This window comes from Terrapene carolina, unplaced genomic scaffold (assembly GCF_002925995.2).
Source record: "Terrapene carolina triunguis isolate 2854851 unplaced genomic scaffold, T_m_triunguis-2.0 Scaffold210, whole genome shotgun sequence".
Taxonomy (NCBI): Eukaryota; Metazoa; Chordata; order Testudines; family Emydidae; genus Terrapene; species Terrapene triunguis.
In genome coordinates, this window is record NW_020664561.1 from 14,067,317 (window position 1) to 14,089,417 (window position 22,101).

At 48.0% G+C, this 22,101-nt stretch overlaps 1 protein-coding gene across 1 annotated transcript in view; it reads left to right on the forward strand.

Annotated features, from left to right (window-relative positions):
- Window positions 1-4,528: 4,528 nt before the first annotated feature.
- The window catches only part of LOC112114862 (regulator of G-protein signaling protein-like), a 37,452-nt gene continuing 19,879 nt past the window's right edge, over window positions 4,529-22,101 (forward strand). Inside the window, 9 exon segments of the mRNA XM_026655605.1 lie at window positions 4,529-4,575; window positions 9,151-9,250; window positions 11,998-12,072; window positions 12,941-13,070; window positions 15,877-16,034; window positions 16,036-16,083; window positions 16,232-16,394; window positions 18,281-19,281; window positions 20,699-20,761. Coding sequence (XP_026511390.1) covers window positions 4,529-4,575; window positions 9,151-9,250; window positions 11,998-12,072; window positions 12,941-13,070; window positions 15,877-16,034; window positions 16,036-16,083; window positions 16,232-16,394; window positions 18,281-19,281; window positions 20,699-20,761 — 1,785 coding nt within the window.

The window sequence follows — 22,101 nt, forward strand, 5'->3', positions numbered from 1 at the left end:
TGAGAAGATGGTGTAGTTTCTTTTGCTACTCCTCAGTGGAATCGGAGGATAGTGGCCTGTAGAATGTGGTGCTGGAAAGTTGCCTGGAAGCCTCCTGTTCATAATTTGACCTGTTCTTGATTACTACAGCACCTCCTTTGTCAGCCCCTTTGATTATAATGTCAGAGTTGTTTCTGAGGCTGTGGATGGCATTGCGTTCTATACGGCTGAGGTTATGGGGCAAGTGATGCTGTTTGTTCACAATTTCAGCCTGTGCATGTCTGCAGAAACACTCTATATAGAAGTCCAGTCTGTCATTTTGACCGTCAGTAGGAGTCCACGCAGGAAGAGTCCCTTCTCTTCATGTGCCAGTGTATATATTTATGCCTGTATCTATCATTTTCACTCCATGCATCTGAAGAAGTGGGTTTTTACCCATGAAAGATCATGCCCAAATAAATCTGTTAGTCTTTAAGGTGCCACCGGACTCCTCGTTTTTATTAGAAACTAACATTGTCAGGGTAATCCAGGCCTGCATTTTAACATGATGTCATAGATTCTCAGCAGGTATGCGCCCTGTTTCAAAGAATAGTAAGATTTGTTTACTCACATCCTTGCTGTGCTTCAAAGCTCAGACAAGATGCTGTAAATTAGAAATAAAATGTATAGATCTAGTATGTGGGAGAGAGAGAACCTGTTGTTTTACACACATGCCATATTAAAGGGGAGTGAGGAATCTCAGAAGGTTTTGAGGTTCATGTTGATAAGAAACCACGTGTCTGGTAGCTTATCTGAGCTTTTGCCAAACTACCAGAAGTGGGCCTGCAAAACTGGAGCATTTCTGGTAGTTCTTGTTTCCAGCAAAGGGCAGAAATACCATAGCAGCAATGGGCCAGATTCATCCTCACTGTAGTTCCATAGACTTCCATAATAAAGTTAAGTTAAGGATGAATGTGACCCAATGTACTTCTACTTGGACAGTGCTTAGGATAAATATAGGGCAATTCTCCTTGGAAGATTTATCAATACAAAAAGATCTTTCCTTTTCCCCAATCTACTCTTCTTGTTGATATTTTACTAGAAGCTGTCTCCCCTGGATAACTCAGTTACAGGTTTCAGAGTAGGTATAACTCTTTCTATGTCCATGTCCAACACAGTCTTTGAAATCGATTAGGTCATGTTTGTACACAGCTTTGCAAATATAAAGTGCTATATAGGTGCCAAGAATGACTGAGTTCCTCCTGTTCAGATGTTGATGGACTATCTGTTCTCCTTTAATTAATCTATATTCTAAGTCACCATTCAAATAATTTCCATTTTTCTCTAGTTTTAAATCCAATAATCCAGAAATTGTAAAACACACACACAAGAGTCTACATTCTCCCTTCCCCTTTGGGCATAATTTTATCAGTTGTTTCCTTTTGTTTAATAGCTCCAGAGATGTAACACCTTCCCATCAACAGAGTTCCCTTAAAGGCTTATTAGCATTCAAATAGTCATCTGGAGAGATAATTAACTCGTCGATGTTTCTGGGACTTGATTTCTTCACCCTTATGAATAAAATATAAAGGGAGGATTTATTTATTTATTTTTGCTAGTTTTTATATAGAAAGATTATTTATCCTACAATTAAAGAAGATAATATATATAATATAAATAGAGGTTAAAATATGAATAGATATGGAATAATTAAAAATAATAGTTGTTGAATGTCCATCTGCCACATTGAGTACTGGATGGTGAGATTCACCATTGCTCTAACACTCATATAATCATTTACACCAGTGCAAAGTGAAGCTGAATGCTACCATTTAGCTTTACACTGACTTTGCATTTGTTTTGCACTAGTGTGCATCATTAAACAAGGCCGTGGACACCAGTGAATCAGACCACATGTCTTTTACAATATCTTCCTATTAAAACAATTTGAAACCTTGAAGTGCCATAGAATTCACCCCTGGCTGCAGAATTGTGCTCCACAATCTCAGTTCTCACCTTTTAGGGTTGTGGTGATAACGTTGAACACATTAGCTTAGGCTATGTCTATACTACAGCCTATGTCAGCGTAACTTATGTCGCTCATGGGTGTGTCTAAACCACTCCCCCCAAGAGACATAAGTTACACCGTCATAAGTGCCCATGTGCGCTGAGCTAGCTGCTCCAGGCAACATAGCATCTGCCATTCGCGGAGATGGTTTTATTATGCCGACGGGAGAACTCTCTCCTGTCCGTATAGAGCATCTTCACCAGACATGCTCCAGCTGCATCGGTAGAGCTGTGCCACTGCAGCGCTGTACATGTAGACATGCCCTTAATGTAAAGTGACGTAGCAGCACCTTTCTGAGTTTGCAGGCAGCCTGAAACAATAGTTCTGAGAGGTGTGATCTGCTCCACTCATCTCAGACAGGCCCCTGTGGATTCCACAATTAGATGGCCATGGCATAAGGCATTTCTCCAAGATGCCACAGGAATCTGCATTTCTGCAGTGGAATTCACCATTCTGCAGCTGCCTGGCACTTCACATATCATTTTTTGTCTCCCTGCCATTCTGGGACCTGCCTTCAGCTGCCTTTCCAGCTTTCCCCACAAAGGGGAGCTAATTGGATTACAGTGCAAACTCCCTGCATTGCATGGGCAGCAAGGGGTCTTGGAGCCTGAGCTGGAGTCCAGCTTGCAGTCCTAGAGTGGGCGAAGCCTGAAGTGTAAGCTGGCAAGCCGAGCTACCTAAAGAATAGAGCAGTAGCTGAGATTCAGAAGCCAGGGTGGTGAACTGATGCTGCTGCCTGTGATGTTGCGCTCCATATGATTTTATGAAAATATGCTAATGAGTGTGAATATAATGTAACTGGAATATGCTTCATGCAAAAGGTCTCTTGTAAGGTATCATTACAGAGCTTATAATCTACTGAGTGTGGTCATCCTATTTATATAAATGTATCATTCTTGTATCTGAAACTAGAAATATGAAATATAACTCTGAGGTCCTATTGTAATTATGCAAAGTGTGGGCCATTAATTGTGATTTGGAATCTTGATGGCTCCCATCAACTAGGACAATTGGTTGTAAATGGCTCTGTTTACTTGCAAGCCTTTCTGTGAGTCAGGCCAGAAAGAATGAAGGCTTGGGGTCTCACAGGACATGTGACCATGTCACCTGGTACTGGAATCCATCTTAAACCTGGTGCTTTTCCATTTAGAAGGAGGGTTGGGGACCCAAACAGACAAAAGATTCCCACCTTGTGCCAAAGCGATATACAGGGGTGGAACAAAACAAAGGAGGTTCCAGTCATGAAAAATCCCCTAATTACCACCTGAACTGGAGCTAACAAGAACTGTACCAGGGGAAAGGATTGGGTTCACACTAGGCAGGAGTCCAGTCTGTGAAAGAAGCTTATTGGAGGTGAGGGTGAGATTTTATCTGTAATCAGTTTCTTAATGTATTAGGGTTAGAATTGCATGTTTTGTTTTATTTTGCTTGGTAACTTACTTTGTTCTGACTGTTATTACTTGGAACCACTTAAATCCTACTTTTTATGCTTAATAAAATCACTTTTGCTTATTAATTAACCCAGAGGAAGTAATTAATGCCTGGGGGAGCAAACAGCTGTGCATATCTCTCTATCAGTGTTATAGAGGGCAGACAATTTATGAGTTTACCCTGTATAAGCTTTATACAGAGTAAATCAGATTCATTTGGGGTTTGGATCCCATTGGGAGCAGGATGTCTGGGTACTGGAGACAGGAGCACTTCTTAAGCTGTTTTCAGTTAAGTCTGCAGCTTTGGGGCGTGTGGTTCAGACCCTGGGTCTGTGCTGGAGCAGACTGGCTTGTCTGGCTCAACAAGGCAGGGTTCTGGAGGCCAATCTGGCAGGGAAAACGGGCTCAGAGGTAGTCTCAGCACATCAGGTGACAATCCCTAGGGGTTTCTGTGATCAAACCCGTCACACTACCTACAAGCTCTTCTTTTCCCTGGTGCATATGGGTAGAAGGTGATTCTGTGCTGATTCTGACTTCAACGGGGCTCCTGCACTGTGGGCTCCTGAAGTGGGGACAGAGCTCATTGCAGGATTGTGACCATAATCAAGAGAAGTGACTGGCTGTATTGTAGGATCCAGTATTTCCTCTGTGGCTTCCACAGCAAATGTGTTTTGTTTGAAGCGGATTTTGCTACGGGACAGGACTGGAAGCTCTTTACACCATTTAAGAAGCCAGAGGACAGGTGATGGCCTAATCTGAAGATAAAAGGGTTACAGAGGTCACTACGGGCGTACGTTGGGCCTACAGAATCTTTCTTACAGGGGATGATGCTTGAGACGGAAAGTCCCCAGCTTGACTCTGAGCTTCCCAATGTATATTTGTAAGGTTTTCAGTTAGAAAAGAAATGATTGGCAGATTTGATCCGGGAATCAATGAGCAGATGATACACATAGACTTCTACAGTGCCATTTTCAGAGTAGCATTGCACTTTCACCAGCTGGTACCATGTGGAGTGTGGAACTCTGCACAGCAGCAATACTTAACGCATCATAAAGGAACAACTCCCTTTAGAATGGTCTGGCTTGGCAGTGACAGCAAAGATCTCAAGGACAGGGGAAAACATGAACAAGACTGGTGAGTTACCTGCAGTACACCCTTGCTGGAGGCCTTAGCAAGCAATTAATGAGGGAAAGAGGGTTTAAGGCAGGGTGGGCAAACTTTTTGGCCCGAGGGCCACATCAGGGTTGCGCAACTGTATGGAGGGCCAAGTAGGGAAGGCTGTGCCTCCCCAAACAGCCTGGCCCATGCCCCCTATCCACCCCGTCCCACTTCCTACCCCCTGACTGCCCCCCTCAGAACCCCCAACACATCCAATCCCCCCTGCTCCTTGTCTCCTTAGTTCCCTGACCCCTATCCACACCTCCATGCCCTGACCCCCAGGACTCCCACCCCCTATCCAACCTCCCTCTGCTCCTCATCCCTGACCACCCCCTCCTGGGACCTTCTGCCCCCCAGGATCCCACCCCCTTATCCAACACCCCCTGCTCCCTGTCCCCTGACTGCCCTTCCAACCCTTATTCACATCCTCGCCCCCTGACAGGCCCCCCGGGACTCCCACCCCTCCCTGTTCCCCATCCCCGACCGCCCCCCCAGAACCTCCGCCCCATCCAACCACCCCCTCCTCCCTGACTGCCCCCCACAACCCTTCGCTCCCTTACCCAATCCCCCCGCTCCCTGTCTCCTTACCAGCAGCAGGAGCTCACAGCTGTGATACCCGGCCAGAGCCAGCTGCACTCCCCACGCTGCCCAGCAGGAGCGGCGGGCCAGAGTGCAGCCCATGGGGCGGCATGGGAGGGGGGACAGCGGGGGAGGGGCTGGGGACTAGGCTCTCCAGTTGGGAGCTCAGGGGCCGGGCAGGACGGTCCCACGGGCTGGATGTGGCCCGTAGTTTGCCCACGTTTGGTTTGGGGGGGAGTACAGGCCAGGGACTCAGGAAATCTAAGTTCCATTCCTGCCTCTGTCACAGATTTCTTGTGTAATCTTGGTCACTTAAGGGTAAGCTTTCAGAAGTATCCATTAATTTGGAGTGCACATTTTCTAGGTGCCCATCTTGCCTCTATCCCTCACTTCCATATCTGTGAAACAGGGATAATAATACCTCACAAGGATATTGGGAGACTCTGTTCATTAATAATGTTCATATACTACCTTTCGATCCTTGGATGGATGGAGCTTCTGAAGTTACTCACTGTCACTATAACCTGAGTCACTTTGTCTCTCTTGTCCATTGACCTGTGTTGGTTTCTGGGAATTTATTAGCATGCTCTGCAGAAAGGCAGTTAAAGGATACCAATATACAGAGCCAGTTCTTCAGCTGGTGTAAGCTGGGGTAGCTTCAGGGGGGGGTCAAAGGAGCGATTCCGATCCACACCAGCCGGAGCTCTGGCACATGATGTTTTAGTCTTAAAATCTATTTTGGGATTGGTCCTCTCCTGCAGTCAGCCACAGTGTCTCTTCTTTATTTTGTACTGCACTGACTCATTGATTTCAGAGTACTAATGCTATTCGTGCATGAGCTAGACACTTTAATTGTTTAGAGAGTTGCCCTTTGACCTTTCAGAACCTGGGATCCCACACTGGGACAAACTCTGGCTACGTAAAACCTCCTTCAGGATATGTCTTCACTGCAGAGTTTACTCAGGTCTGGACACCCAGGAATGGGCACCCCGGTTAGCCACGCCCACCCACAAGTGTCGACGCTATGGAGCCACACTTGACTCATACTCATGTAGCCATGTCATGTTTTGGGGTGCAAACCAGACCAGTAAGGGGTTATGTCACTGCCTGCCCTGTAGCCCTGGATAGCTTAAACGCTCTGCTGCTGTGGTTCACAGCCTGGACACCAACAGCCACCAGACAAGAATGTAATATCCTAAGTGTCTGTGTGCGGTGCAGCCCTGGGTCAGTGCTTCTGACCGCAACAGCCTGCCTACAACACAACAGCCCCACCCAGGTTTGGTTACTCCTGGCAAAATGACCCCAATGCACTTCCAGTCCTGAATTTGTACAAAACCATCTGCCCTGAAAGGTCAAGCCCTCTCCTGGACCATTCAGAGAAATAATAAAGTTCATTTGCTCCTTCAGAGAGACAATACCCAGCAGTTTACCATGTTAATTGCAGTTATTAGTCACTTAAATTCAACACAGCACTGGGCTGATTTAGATTAAAATAAACAACTTTATTAGCAACATGATGGGGGGACCCTGCGTGTCAAGTGGGGCCGCCCCTGTTGGCCCAGTGCCGGGTTGGTACACCCCATCACACAGTCATCAGGACTCCCTGTGGGATCAGATGATTGCAACAAGGCGGACTCAGGATCCCTGGCGGGGTCAAGCAAACAATCAACCTGCAGCCCCTGGGCAGGGCAGAACAAGCAGTCTGCAGCCCCTGGGCAGGGCGGGGTAGGGCAGGGCAAACAAACAGTGTATGGCCCCTGAGCCTCCTGTTGGGGCAGGCAATAGCAATTGGGGGTTCTGACGCTCTGGGCAGGGCAGAACAAACAGTCAGTTTGTAGCCCCTGGGTGGGGCAGAGCAAACAAGCAGTAGCCACATCTAGTGGAAAGTGGGGAGGGGTAGGAGAACCCAGGCCCATCCTGCTCCACTGGGTTCCAACCAAGGGCCCTATGAAGCTGGGAAATTCCCTGTTAAGGGTTTAAGCATCGGCTTCTACTACATTCCCCGGGTCACTTCCTACCGCAAGGTGCAGCCCAGGCTTCTCCCTGGCCGGCAGTGGCTCGGTGTCCCCATAAATCTCTGTGGTTGTCTGGTTGTTCACAGCGTAGTCTGGGTCCACGGTTTTTGCCTCGTGGAGTCTCAGGTGTCTCTGCAGGCGCTTGCAACACACGTCCTTCCTCCTCCTCAGCCAGCCCAGACTGAGCTGGGCTGTCTCCTTTTATCTGTCCCTTCCACCTGGAGCATGTGTAGCAGAGGTGAGGAGGCGTGGCCTCCTGGGCCCACAGTGATTGGTCCCACTCCATTGGCCCAGTGCGGGGTTGGTAAACCCGTCACAAACAGGACATAGGTTAAGTGAAGCCAAGCAAAAGAAATAAAGGTAGAGATGGTTACAAGCAAACAAAAGTGAAAACGTGCATCTAGAAGTCTAAAAATCAACCTCGCAAGGCACAGGCTTTGTTTAAGATGGTTTTGCTCACCTATTGCTCTTGGTCCAGCATGGCTGACTGTCTCTCAGTCAGGACCCTTCCACAGAAGTACGAGATACTGGTTTCTCTTGTCTTAGGTGAAAGCTAAGATGGAGTCTCTCTCTGTTCCTTATATTCCCAAAGAATTGTTTTTGTTCTCAAGGTTAGAAAGGCCTCCTGGGAATTTGGTCTCTCTGGTGTGTAGGAGCCATGTTAATTCTGTGTGTCTCGGGTTCAGGCTCAAGACAACCCAAGCTGGTTTGCTTTATAGCTTTGTTAATGACTAAATGAGGTAAACCCTCATTTCTTTGTCTAGGACGGACTTGCTTATCTAGGCTGTCTTCTTACACATCTTCTAGTAACATTATACAGAGGGAACTCATAACTTCACATATTAGATTAATACATGCATTTTACATTGATATTAATGACCATTGTGCTAGAACATAAGACTGGCCATACTGGGTCAGACCAATGGCCCATCTAGCTTAGTATCTTGTCTTCCAACAGTAGCTGATGCCAGATGCTTCAGAGGGAATGAACCGACCAGGGCAATTCATTGAGTGATCATCCCCTGTCATCCAGTCCCAGCTTCTGGCAGTCAGAGGTTTAGGGACACCAAGAACATGGGGTTACATTCCTGACCATCTTGGCCAATAATCACTGATAGACCTACCCTCCATGAATTTTTATACTTTTAGCCTTCACATCATCCCCGGGCAACAAGTTTCGCAGGTTAAATGTGCATTGTGTGAAGAAGTACTTCCTTGTTTGTTTAAGCTTATTGTGTATTAATTTCATTGCGTGACCTCTGGTTCTGGTATTATGTGACGGGGTAAATAACACTTCCTTATTCACTTTCTCCATACCATTCATGATTTTATACATCTCTATAGACCTGCTATTAGTTTTCAAATACCACCTTAAAAGGCATATTTTGTACAAACATCTTTGCAGTAGTGTGTGAACATGGGGGTGCTTTGAGTCACAGCTGTGTCCACATTGGCATTGCAGTAACCCAGGTCAGGCACGATGATAATTTTGGGGCATATCCCAGGATTCTAAGCACCTCACTAACTTGAGCTGCTGTAGGAATTGTTCCACAGTGTACTGAGAGAGAACTTGTTTACCCTTCCCAAGCCTCTCTGTGGAAGTGTTCTCAGAGTTTTCAGTGTTACAGGGACCCAATCTATTAAACGTTCTCCTCCTTTTGTGTTCCTTAAACTGGTTTTAGAAGGAATTATTTAAGAACTGTTTTAAACAATTGTCTTTCCTAGTATTGAACCAGGGATTGAACTAGGAACTTCCAGAGCTAAAGGTGTGAGCTGCAGCTTGAGTGTCAGCTTGCAAATTATGGCTGTAACACATCCATATCTCTTGTAATTAGCACAGAGGGGGCCCTATAGCACTCCCAGTGGGCTACCCTAGCATTTTAAAATTCATTTTTTGGTTCAGTTTCGCTCCCTCTCTGTAACAAAAGCTGGGTAATTGTTTTTCTTCTCCCACCCTAGCAACGATAGCCTCCACGGAGCTGGTGGTTCTGCTGGAAGATGAAGTCTTTGTAGATTTTTTCAACACATTCCTGAATCTCCCCGTAAGTTTCCATCTTACAGTTTAGCTCACTCTCTTTCTGGATTCTACCCCCCCACCCACACCCCCGGTGAGTTTGCAGGTCTTAGGGAACCCTGTGAATTTCAGGCCAGCACTTCTCTGGTAGCTATCCCTACACCTGCTCCATGGGCATGCATCTTTGGATGTAATTTTGTCAGCTGTTGCAAGCTAAGTCTGGGGGGGTGGGGGCGTTAGATGGGCTGAATGTAGTTATCCAAGCAGGACTTTGGGCAGCACAGAGGGAATAACACCTTATTTTTGCACGTAGTGCCTGTGTCGCGCTGTATGGAGTGGCTCACAACAGGGACTGCCGACCTCAGGGCAGACTGTCAAAAACAGGGCAGATGCCCCAAAACCGGTGGTGTGTTCTACAAGTAGATTTCACCAAGCCGGTAACAAATGTGAACTCCTGGATCACTATACTAGTCTTACCATGGAGTCACAGACAGTCCCCTTAGACTCTCCAGTCTATCTTGCCACTCAGACAAGCTGGACTTAATAATAAATAGTCACAAAAAATCACAAAATATTCAGGTTGCTCCCAGTCCCAAGAGACCAGTCACTTACCCCAGATCAATCTGTGTCTTAGATCTCACGCCAAAGACAATGCCTGTAGTCAGTCTTGTAATAAACTAACTTCAAGGTTGATTAACAAGGAAAAACAAAACAAGAAAGTTATTTAAGGGTTAAAGCAAGCAAACATATACGCACTAATGAGTTGCAATCTAAATCCTAAAGTTGACAGAGATGTGGTAGTTTGTTAATTCAAGACGTCTTCCAGGGTGGACCCAGGGAGTCACCCCTAGGGATCTCTGCCTCAGTTTGGAGTCTCTGGCCCAGTGAGAGTTCAAATAGCAAAGAAATGATAAGTTTTCCTGTGTCTTTTTTTATTTCCTTCATTCAGCCTCCAAGTCCCTAGGACGGGCCTTGCACGTAGCATTTCCCAGGTGCAATAGGGCCATTCACCAATCCTTTGTATTGTGATATTCCTTGATGGCCCATCTGATTTTGATAGTCCTTCTGGACAAGCGGTGGAGGGTGAGGGAGAAACACTCTTTTCATACGAGTTCACAAGTTTAGAGCAAACATTTTCAAAGCCATAAAGCAAAGCTTACCTATTTCCTTATAGCATAGAATACAGACATTACAAATGAGATTAATGCATGCAGCAACTTACAAACATCCTGTAGAGTCTAAACACTACATACATACTTATAAGACTAATACCTATTTTGAACAACACTAACACATAAATGAATTGGTCTGGTCTCCAGCTATGAGTCTGTCGGTTCTTAGTTAAAACCTGCAGCCGTGGCAAGGGCTGGCCTGCCAGCATCACAGCCTGTTGGGACAATGATTCAATACTGATCAGAGAGGAGTGAAAAATATAGACTCAATCCCACTACTTTCAGCACCATTGGTTTCCCTGAGTATGTCCACACTGCAATAAAAGACCCCCTGGTACTGAGCTTCAGAGCCCGGGTCAACTGGCTGAGTCCTGTGCGGCTAAAAAATAGCAGTGTAGATGTTCAGGCTTGGACTGGTTCTGAACTGCTGGAGGTGATGTCTTTTGAGATGTAAAACAGAGGTTTTGACTGCTTGAATCCCTTCTGCCTTCCCAACTTCTCCAGAGCTTGTTCCTAAAATGGCTACTTTTGGGCCTAGTAGGACAGAGCTCATGGAAGAGAAGGAATGAGCTTGTGAGTTAAGCCTCAGAAAGGCTGGGTTCAAGTCCCAGCTCTGCCACACACTCCCTGGGTGACCTTAAGTACCAGTAAATCACTTAATCTGTAAAGTGGGAGCGATCCAGAGGTGAAAGTAAGCCGGTATGGTCCAGTACGGCATACCGGCAAGAGCCAGTATGCCGTGCCAGACCAGACCGGCTTCCCCAGGCTGGCGCTTTAAAGGACCCGGGGCTCCCTGCAGCGGCTGGAGCCCCAGGCCCTTTAAATCGCCTGGCGAGCCCTGGGCCTCCGCCAGCCGGGCTCAGTCGGCGATTTAAAGGGGTCAGGGCTCCTGCCACTGCGGGGAGCCCCAGCCCTTTAAAGCAGCGCCTGAGCCCGGCTGCCAGAGCCCTGGGGTAGCGGTGGCAGGGCTCCGTCGGCGATTTAAAGGGCCCGGAGCTCTGCCGCGGTAGCAGCAGCCAGAGCCCCGGGCCCTTTAAATTGCCCCTTAGCCCAGGGGCTCCCAGCCGCCTCTGCAGCTGGTAGCTCTGGGGGTAATTTAAAGGCCCTGGGGCTCCCAGCCGCAGCCAGAGCGGGGCCTTTAAATCAAGATTTAAAGGCCCCGCCTCTTCTGGTTGAGGCCACGCCCCTGCTCAGGACTCCGGACCAATCATTCCTTTCTCCCATTGTTTGTCTGTTTAGACTATAAGCCCTGTGGGGAAAGGCTTCCCTTTACTCACTGTACATACAACACTATTACACTAGGGTACCTAGGCCCCACTGTAATACAAACACATCACAGACCACAGACTGAGAACCGTGACTATAGGGGGGGTAGCGTCACTTCAGTTTTAAACAGTTGGTTCATTTATTATTAATAATTGTATCTGAGGAGTGTCTCTGCTTACCAAGAAAGGTTGGAAGAACTCTGCATGACTTGGAAGAATAAGTGGTGATGATTGTCTATGGGAAAGATGGGTTTTCCAGGAGGAATTATTGTCTCCACTAATCAGCCCTTCCCCCACACCCCAATCTCTCTCACTTCTCTCCTGTTCTTTCTACACAGGTCTTTGGCCAGACACCCATTTACATGGCCAACATTTGCCAGTGGTTCCTGTGGCCAGAGTTACCGTGCTACCTGGTGAGGCAGTAACATTCTTAGCATGCAGTGGAGGGCTGACACCTTCTCCACTGAAAGGGAGAGGGGTGGGTGGGGAGGAAGGAAGGGAGGGAGGAAGGGACAACAACAGGGGTTGACAGAACAAGTAGGGTTTAAGATTCTCAAGGGTGACTCTCCTTCCCTCTTGTCCCCTCCTTATGTTTATTCCGTTAATTGATTTATTTTAACGTGGGGAATCATGTTCTTTATGAACCCTGGGTACAATCAGGAGCACAAGTGATCAAGACCCTGATCCTGGGGAAGTTCTATGGGGCTTGATCCAAATTCCATTGAAGTCAATGGAAAGACTCCCATTGACTTTGCGGGGGGAGGGGGGGGTGTGAGGATCAGGCCCCATGTGCAGAAGTTTTGTTGAATTGGATAGAACAGTGCGGAGCAGAACATTCCATCCTTAAACAGGATAGGGCTGTCTTTGCAAAACCAGGAGCCTTCACCCTAAGCCACCTCCTGCAGGGTCTCTCCTCTCCACTGCTAGAAGCGGGATTCACCTGTGCTTTGACACTATTGATCTCTGCTGTTCTTACTGGGGAGCCTGCTTCCCCAATGCTCCAGCTGCATCATCACCACCTCTTCCTTCCATTGGCTTCACTGACAGGAAGCAAATCCTTGTCCCCCTAGGTGTAACCCCTTTGGGATCAATGGGATTTAAGTCCCCCGAAATGTTCATTACCCTGAAAAGGTCATGAAAAACAAGTCCTAGCAGGCTTTGAGCCCTGGGAGTCTTACAGGCCCCTCGCCCTAATGGGTTCTCATTTAATGCAGTCAATGGAGCTACACCAGGGATAGATCATTCCTCACAGTCTAATCAATCTTTGGGGGGGGGATACAGGTGCCAAAGTACAAAGGCTTATTGACCTGGATGGAAAAGTACCGGCTGCCGCACTTCTGTAAAACCAACTTGTGTTTTCATTACATTCTCTGTCAGGAGCTTCTCAGTTTCATTAGATCCGAGGAGGCAGGTAAGCAAAGGTGACCTTAAGCACAAACATTCTAATGTAGGGCAGGATTAGCACATCAGCAGTGCTGTACCCTGGCTCTGTTCAGTTAAGGCGCTCACCTCTGGTGTGTGCTGACTGAGGTTTGAAGATTGGGAGACGCATTCTGGACTAGGTCATCGTGCTTATAAAATGGTTGCATTTTTTGTAAATGGTTTCATTTGTGTAGGGGGGAAATACTTGTAAACTGTGGGAAAGGGCTCAAAAGGGGCATTGTTTATTGTAGCAACTTACAATGGAACCCAGTGACTTCTCAGTCTTGGGATCTTTAATCAAGACTGGATGGCTTTCTAAAAGAGTCTCTGGCTCAGCCAGACGTGGCGGGTGGGATGCAGGAATCACTGGGTGAAATTCTATGGCCTGTGTTATGCAGGAAGTCAGACTGGTCCCTTCTGGCCTTAGCACCTGAGGACTCTATTCTGCCTCAGTGATTCCAGGTCAAATGTGCTCAGTTCACACATAAAAAGATCGTATTCCTTTAACTTTTCAAGCTCCCCTCTATAGATAGAGAGAGAGAGAATTTGCTGGTAGTTCCTCTAGGAGTCACTCAGCTACTATGGGCACGAGCAGTGGTGCAATCCTGATTTTTTATGTGCAGGTACTCCACCTCCACCAGCGTGGCCCCACACCTACAATGCATGCGAGGTCACACTGTGCTGTAACTGTGGTTACATGAAGGGGACTCTGACACTATGAGCATGCAGAAGGGGTGCAGCAAATTATACCCTGAAACTTGGAGTAGAAAAAGCAAATATCAGAAAAGCACAGACCAAAGTGAAGGAACTTGCTGTAGTTGGTTTTTCTGCTCCTGTCCACCTTTCTCCCTCTCCATAAGTTACAGTCCTTTTGCACGCCCACGACTGAGCGTTATATTGCTGCAAGTTGCTCTACTTCACCACTTACACCTTTTTTTGCATTTAAAACCATTTACCATTTGTACCCAAGTTTAACTTGCACACTCCCATTAAAGTCACCAGCCAGTCAATTTCTCCCTAAAATCTTGATGGGAATTGCACCCAGAGGTGGACTGTCCCATAATGCCTGAGATGCTGAAATAATCGTGTCTTATAAATGTCCTGAGATGACCTGGTTTTTTCCTCATCTGAAGGAGCAGCAACCATTTAAAAATGATATCCTGTGAACGATCCTAGATAGAAACCAATGGTATATCCCATTGGGAGTCCCACGGTCCCAGTGATGTATAGTAGGTTTGGTGGGTCACGAGATAAACCACCAATAAGCCTAAATCAGGGCTATTTGCTTGTCTGCTGTGTCCTGTGCTTATAAAATAGTGTCCTGGCCTGTGACTCAGCCAGTCTGTGTCATAGTTGCAGCAGGTCTGAATCTGGGCCATAGTGTTTACCCCAAAACATGAGGACAACAGCCCGTTTACCAGGGAAATGCAAAGTTGTTGAAAGTGAAGACAAATGGGAGCAAGGCAGACAGGATGCTCTTGGTGTATCATGGGGCACAAACACAGAGGGCCAGATTCATCTGGTGTAACTCCAGGGAAGCCAATATTTAATGCAGTCATTGGGTGTAGAAAGGTCACCCACCAGCCAGTGACTGGGCATAGTGTAGCAGCCTCTTGGACTCTGGTGGCCCTTGTTGGTGGCCACTCTGAGCCTGTAGTGGTTTGCCCATTCTTATAACTCAGCCCTCCAACCACATGGTTTGTCATCCCACCCCTTCTGGGGTAATAGAGAGCCTAACAAACAAACAGTACAATGACCTTATGCCACATCTTCAGCCCCATATTGGGATCACTAGTTCTTGTTCCTTTGCATCAGGCGGGCTTTCACATCCCCTTCCTTGGAGGCAGGGAGGGGAACCCAGGGCCTCCCTCTCCTCTGGGTTCCAACCCAGGGACTCTGTACTAAACAGGTAAGATGTGCTTCCCTGGGCCACTTCCTACCTTCATTGACCTCCAGGCCCCTCTCAAAGAGGACCTTGTTCCAGCATTTTGTCCTTGGCGGCTCTGGCTCCTTGCACAGCTTCCTCCCAGTCTGCAGCTGGTGCAGTCCTCCCCAGGTTCCCGGGCAGCAATCACTCTCTGTCTGAGCTCCAGCCTTTTATCCCAACTGTTGCTAGTCACATAATTCCCTGCAGGTGGGGAAGTAGCTGCTCTGCCTATTAACCCCTGGGTGGCTATAGCAGTGCAAGGTCCAGACATCCTGGATAAACTTGGGTTACACCCTGGATTAATTTGGTCCACGCAGTTCAACAAAAGCTCAGAGTCATAATGTCATTATCAGAAGAGCTGCGAAGATAGCTGAGCCATGTTCATCTTGTATTATAAAGTCAACAGGAGCAAAGTTCACACCAGTTTGATCTTTCCTCTGCATCTCAGGCTTCTTCTTGCAACCTAGGTTTAATGTTAGACACCAGGAAGATTTGAGGGGAAGCCCCAGTTGAGATAAAAAATGGGAATGGGAAGGGGGAGGGGCTAACTCAGGGAAGTGGATGTCAGGGTCTGGAGGGCATGTGTGTGGTTTTACATGTCCATATGTTCATGTGTTGGGTATCACTAGTGGGAATTCCAGCTGAGCATTTGCAACTGGCTCTTATTTGTTCCAGCTGGCAACTAGGTTTTGGAACAGCCAAGGTCCATTGACCTGCTGTCTCCTGGCACTGCTGGTCCTCCAACAGAAACTAACAGAGATCAATTGAAGGATTCTAGAAGGGTCTACTGGAATTTCCATAGGGATGTGTTTGCACATGCACATGCTCGAGTACAGTCTGATGTGATGTCTTTCACTTTCTCTTGCAGCAGAGATGCTGAAATGGAAGAGTGCAGATCAATGGCTGCTCGAAAAGTGCATTAGCGGTAGCAGGGGAATGTGGCGCTTTCGTTCTTTTATCCAAGGAATGGCAGGTGACCACAGAGAGCTTCCTTCATACTGCCCCCTACTTCCCTATGTATCCATACGCTTGTGCAGAGTGGCAATCCCTGCATCTGGACATTGGGATATGTAACTTTAAACCACGTATAGAACTCTTCTACTTTAGAATAGCACCTGTTTGTCTCATCAGCAATGCTTTCAGGGAATGTCTCTCCTGCTCACTCTCCCCACTTTCTCATTCTTTCCCCGCCCTTAACCATTGTGCTGTGTGTCTGACCCACAGGGGAAGAGCTGACAAAGTTCTGGCTTGCTGCAGAAAGGATCTTAGAGATTGATGAGTCAGATGTTGCCCAGCGAGATCTCTACCTGTCTCTGCTCCAAGTGCTGAGGGCCACTCATTTGCAGGAGGGCTCCACAGTAGTCACCCTCTGCAGCATGAGCATTGGTAAGGAGAATCTGAGGCTGGGAATCCGAACTTCCAGGAGCAGCAAGACTTCAGTGCATCTGGTTCTGTCCAGCACCCCAAGCCTGGCTTGAGGAGCTGGGGATAGAAACATGGGGTTGTATTTACCACTAGGGGGTTGATGAACATGGAGTCAGTTCATACAGTTCCACCTTGCAGAATGGACATCAGTATCACTTGGTTAGAGATCTCTTAGTTCCAGAGAGACCAGCACTCAATGAACAATGTGACCAGATCATGGGTGGCTGGTATCATAGGCCAGGGGAGGCTAAGCATCCCCAAACAGCAAGGTGTGGCCCCGCCCATGATCCACCCTGAGGCCCCTCCCCCATCCCGCTCTTCCCCCATGACCTTGCCCACGCTGCTCCTTTTCCCACCCTCGCTCAGCCTCTCCCCCAAAGCCAGCAGGTACTGGGGCTAGGATGGGCAGGCTGGTGGGTTGGGACTCAGAGTGGCTGGGACAGGTGGACCAGCAGCCCAGGACTCGGGCCGGCCAGGGCAGCTGGGGCTGGCTGGCCTGCAGTAGGGTGACCAGATGTCCTGATTTTATAGGGACAGTCCTGATTTTTGGGTCTATTATAGGCTCCTATTGCCCCCCACCCCCGTCCCGATTTTTCACATTTGCTGTCTGGTCACCCTAGTCTGCAGCCTTCGGCTTGAGGCAGCTGGGGCAGGTTGGCCGGCGGCCTGGGCTGGCTGGTGGGCCAGGACTCAGGAAGGCTGGGGTGTGGGCTCCTCTGGCCATGGTGGGGGGGCTCGGGTGGGACAGAAGGGGGAGGGCCAGGCACTAGCCTCCCCAAACAGGGGGCTCATGCACCCCCCATGGACCAAATCCCTCTTTCACCCCAGAGAGGGCCATCTCTCCACCTGCTCAGGTTTGAGGAGCAGTGGTGGAGACTAGAACTGACGGGAGATGGAAACGAAATCCGTTCTCTTACCCAAGGGAGGGGAGTTGTTCCAGAGCAGAGCTGAAGTAAAGTGGTGGAGCAGAGAGGGCAAACACAGGAGTGAGAAAAACTGGAGACTGACTGCTCCTGGCATCCTTTTGAGAGAGTTATCCCACCTCAGCGGGGGTGAGGGCTTGTGCAGCCCATCATCAAACCGCTACAGTAGTCAAGCTAATCTAAGAAGTTAACTCACAGAAAGCCCTGGTGGGGTTATGACCCTGCCACTAGGCCCTTACTGGATGAAGGTGTATGTGGAGCAGCCGGAGTCTGATGAACCAAGCAAAGGGCTAAAAAGCAGTCAGCTTGCATTCTGCTGCTGACTCCGCCACTGAATCACTGCATGACCTAGACCAAGTCACTTACCTGCTAGTCCCTGTGCCTGCATTACCCTATCTGGAAAACGGGGCAGTAAATGCACTTCTACCTTCCTGTATAAAGTGCTTTGTGTTCTGTGGATTACAAAACACTCTACAATGCAAGGTATTATTATTGCTATTATTTCCCCCTGCGTTAAACCATTGTCTTGTGGCTGGAAGCAGTGAGCTATTTTGCTTGCTGACTGCCATGCTGTATGCCGGGATTGTGCATGTGAACAAAAATGGCCACAGCGCATGTGTTGCTTTGTCATGGAACAGATAAACCACAATCAAAAATCCAAGTTTTAAAAAAGTCATTAAAATTAGACTCATCCTTGCAATAGCTTTGTGTACATGCCGCTTGCAATGAGAAATAATGGAATGGGGAGCAGTGTGCAGTCTGTAGGACTCCTCTCTCCCCTGCCGTATTTACTCTTCACTTCTCAAGAACCTACTCTTGCAGGGTCTGATCCAAAGCCTAGTGAGTCAGCGGAAAGACTGTCATTGACTGCAGTGGGCTCTGGATTAAACCCTTACTCTTTACAATTCTCCATGCCCTTTTCAGAGTCTCTGTTGAAGATCTCAGGCTGGCACCCTCAGCACATCAGCACCAGGAGGGAGCTCCTAAGCGAGATGCAGAAAGTAGCCCTGTTTAAGATCCAAAGTTATTGGCTCCCTAACTTCTTCATTCATTGCAAGCTGAACATGGAGAAGGAGGAGGCCTGCCAGCCTCTGCTGTGGGAATACCAAGAGCGTTTATTACAGGTGGGCTCGAAGGAGAAGGCAGTGTCTCCAGCACCCACAATGAGTATCAGGAACAGCCGGGCTACGTCAGAGCCGTACTCCAGTAAAAAAGCCAAGGAGCAGATCTGGGATCTCGTAACTTGTGGAAGACAACCTAAAGAAACAGAGAAACACAGGAGACATGGGCTGCAGCCTGAGGGGCAGCCAAGCTCAGACTGGAGTGCAACTAGTCTGACAGGCACGAAGCAACCACCTCCTAAAGAGGATGCCCTGGGAAAGACTTCTGTGTGGGCACAACATCCAGAAAGGGGTGTTAAAGATATGGAAAAGGCCACTTCTTTCAAAACACCCAGCCCTAACGCCCAGTTGCCTCTTCAACTGGAGGAGATTGGCAAAAGGAGAAGCCTCTCTGATCTACGTACTTCTACACCCATTGCCCAGCTTCCTTCACTGCTAGCCCTGAAAAAGATCGTCAAATCCTCTTCTTCTTTGGATTTCCTTCCTTGGGCACTTAATGCCGACAGCTGCGCTGGCCGTCCCTTCAGGAAGTTCTTGAGGAGCAAGAACTATGCTGTGGAGACTCATCTTTTGGATCTGTGGCATGATCTGGAGGATTTTCTGTGCATGGTGCTGAGCTCCAGCAAAGGAGGCAGCTTCCTCCTGCGCCATTTGATGGGTGAAAGGATATGTGAGATCTATTTAACAGAAAGCAACCACCAGCACCTTCCCCTGAAGCCGAACACTCTCAGGAACCTGCAAGATCTTCTGCCTTCTGGAGAGGTCATTCCTTGGATATTAAAAGCACAGGAAGAGATTTGCAAGGTAGGAAATGCTGCCCATGATGCTAATGCTGGGAACTGTGATTGACATTCTCTGTGTTGGGTGCTGCTGTGCATGAATGGAAGTCATTTGTAACATTGCAAAACTGAGTACTTTGGTGCCTGATGATCCCTTTACAATGTGCACGGGACCAGGGCCGGCTCCAGGCACCAGCTTACCAAGCAGGTGCTTGGGGCGGCCACTTCGGAGAGGGGCGGCACATCCAGCTGTTCGGCGGCAATTCAGCGGACGGTCCCTCACTCCTGCTCGGAGCGAAGGACCTCCCGCCGAATTGCCACTGCAGTTCGCGATCACGGCTTTTTTTTTGGTTTTTTTGTTTTTTGTTTGGCTGCTTGGGGCAGCCAAAACCCTGGAGCCGGCCCTGCACGGGACACATACAAATACAGTGCCTGGAGCTTCCGATTTCTAAGGTCCCATTGTAGGAGGTCAACCTCTGAACCAGACACTCCAGGAGGGATTATTCCCAGACACGAAAGGCTAAACTTTCAAAGGTTAGCACCTATGTTTTGCTCAAAAAACTTGCATGCACAGCTCTCGTGCCTGATTTACACCTTCAAACAGAAACTGGGGCATGCAAAATGGGTACTTAGGTGAGCAGCTACCCATTTGCAAGCACAAATGTGGATTTTGTAAAAGCAGCTTAGGGCCTACTTAATGAGGGTGGTGCTTCAGTTCGGAGGCGAGGCAGAGAAAGGAAATTGGAGGTGCAAGAGCATGCCATGCTGCATACTGTCTGGTCAGGAATCAGAATTCCCCAAGGATGCAGCAGATGTTACTCTCTGTTTGGTAGAGGTAGTGCTGCCTCGAGTTAAAAATGACCTTCCACATGGTCTGATTCCAAGACCTTAGCTCTTGCTTTGTGGACCAGGTAGAGGTGGGTGGGGAGCTCACTAGTCAGTGTGCCCAGCCAATAAAGATGTGTGAGCCAGGGGGCTGGATGGCGTGGGAAACTATGCTAGGGATCCTTTCACATCGAGCCTGGTGTTTCTCAGTGTGATGTAGTCTGTAACTGAACACCATTATAACCATCGCTATTGGGTAGCCTATGCAAAATAACTTAATGGGCTTTACCCAGACTACATCACTGAAAACACCCTTTAGCTGGCCCTTTAGCCAAGGACCAAGAGTGAATTCCCTTTTCCCCCTAGCCATGGCCCTTCCAGGTCAGCATTGAGGCATATGGACAGGGCAGTGTGGGGCAAACCTGCTCTGGGGCCACCTGGGCTGTCCTTTATGGCTCTGCAATGGATTCCTGCATCCATGGAGGGTATTAATCCAGCACTATTCCCAGCACTACACTGGTTTTTCAAAGCACTCCCTGGCAAACTGAAAGCTGAGAGCTCTGCTAGCAGAAGTGGCGAGCGCTTGCTTACAAAGCATGTTCTTGTTGCCTTATCAGATACTCAGCTTCTTCTACAACGACTTTCTTGCTGATGATGATGAAACGTTTCTTCGTTTTGTGGTAAGAGGAGGCTGTGATTAGGGTGACCAGATGGCAAGTGTGAAAGATCGGGATGGGGGTGGGAGGTAATAGGAGCCTGTATAAGAAAAAGCCCCCCAAATTGGGACTGTCCCTATAAAATTGGGACATCTGGTCACCCCAGCTGTGATGCGGGTGAGGGTCTGGAAGGATGGGTCCTGGCCGGTGTGTCTGAGGATGTTTGTGTCCCTTGTGCACTGCACCCCCACGTGTGCTGAGCATACAATGGCCGTGCACACCTGGGGAAGGGCTTGTGTGAATATTGCTGTGTGTGCATGTAGGTGTGTGTAAAAGACTCTCTCTCCAGCTCTTTGGAGCAGTGTTCCTGAATTCCTTAGCCACTAACCCCTGGAATTTAGCAGCCTATTGGTGGTGTCTTGAAAGAGCTGTCCGGAGAATTGCCTGACCAAAAACCACCCAAGAGTAGCAATAAAAAATAACTTTTCTGGGCAGGAAACACAACAAGGTACCGATCGCATACACAAACCAGGGGTAGGAAATACAATGAGTAACTGATACATTCTTTAAGGACCCACCTCTTTTCCCTTGCTCATAGCAGGTACTGCCATTATTACACAAAGAGAAAAAAGTCTATACACACAGGTGACCCTGCAACCAATAAAGGCCTTCATTAATGGGAGGGGCAGCTAGCGTTTTTAACTGTGTTTTACTTGTGTTTATGTTTTTTCACTACCTGAAGGAACCAAATTACATGAGTTCTCTTCTTCCCATGGCATTGCTCTTAACCGGTGCTTGAAATTCCACAAGGAGACCAGATCTCATGGAATACCAGCCCCATAAATGGCACCTTGAGGCAAGAATGCCTCTGAAAAACATACTTTCAAACAGATGTGCTAAAATATCCAGATTTATTTGGATTCCTGCAGAACCCACATGGACCACGCTGCTAACTCAGGCCAACATTTGCAAACTGACCTCTCCTTTTGAGTGTCTCGGTTTTGGGTTCCAACCTGAGACACCTGGGTCTTGGCTTTAAAAGGTGCTGAGCACTTGCAGCCACCCTTTTCTTGGGCGCTTAGCATGTCTGTCTGCAAATCAGACCTTCGTTTTCTGAAGCTGGGTGCCCCAAACCAGTGGCCACTTCTGAAAATATTGATCTTAGGCCAGTTTTACAAAGGTATTTAGCTGCCTAAAGATGCAGCTAGGCACCCCATGGGCTTTACAGAGCATGTAAGAATCAAAGTCAATGGGATTTAGGCTCCAATGTGCCTAAATCCCTTTTAAAATGACATTTAGGATCCTAAATCTGTTAGACCTTGCAACACTGAGTGCAGCAATGCTTGAATGCCTTTAAAAATCTG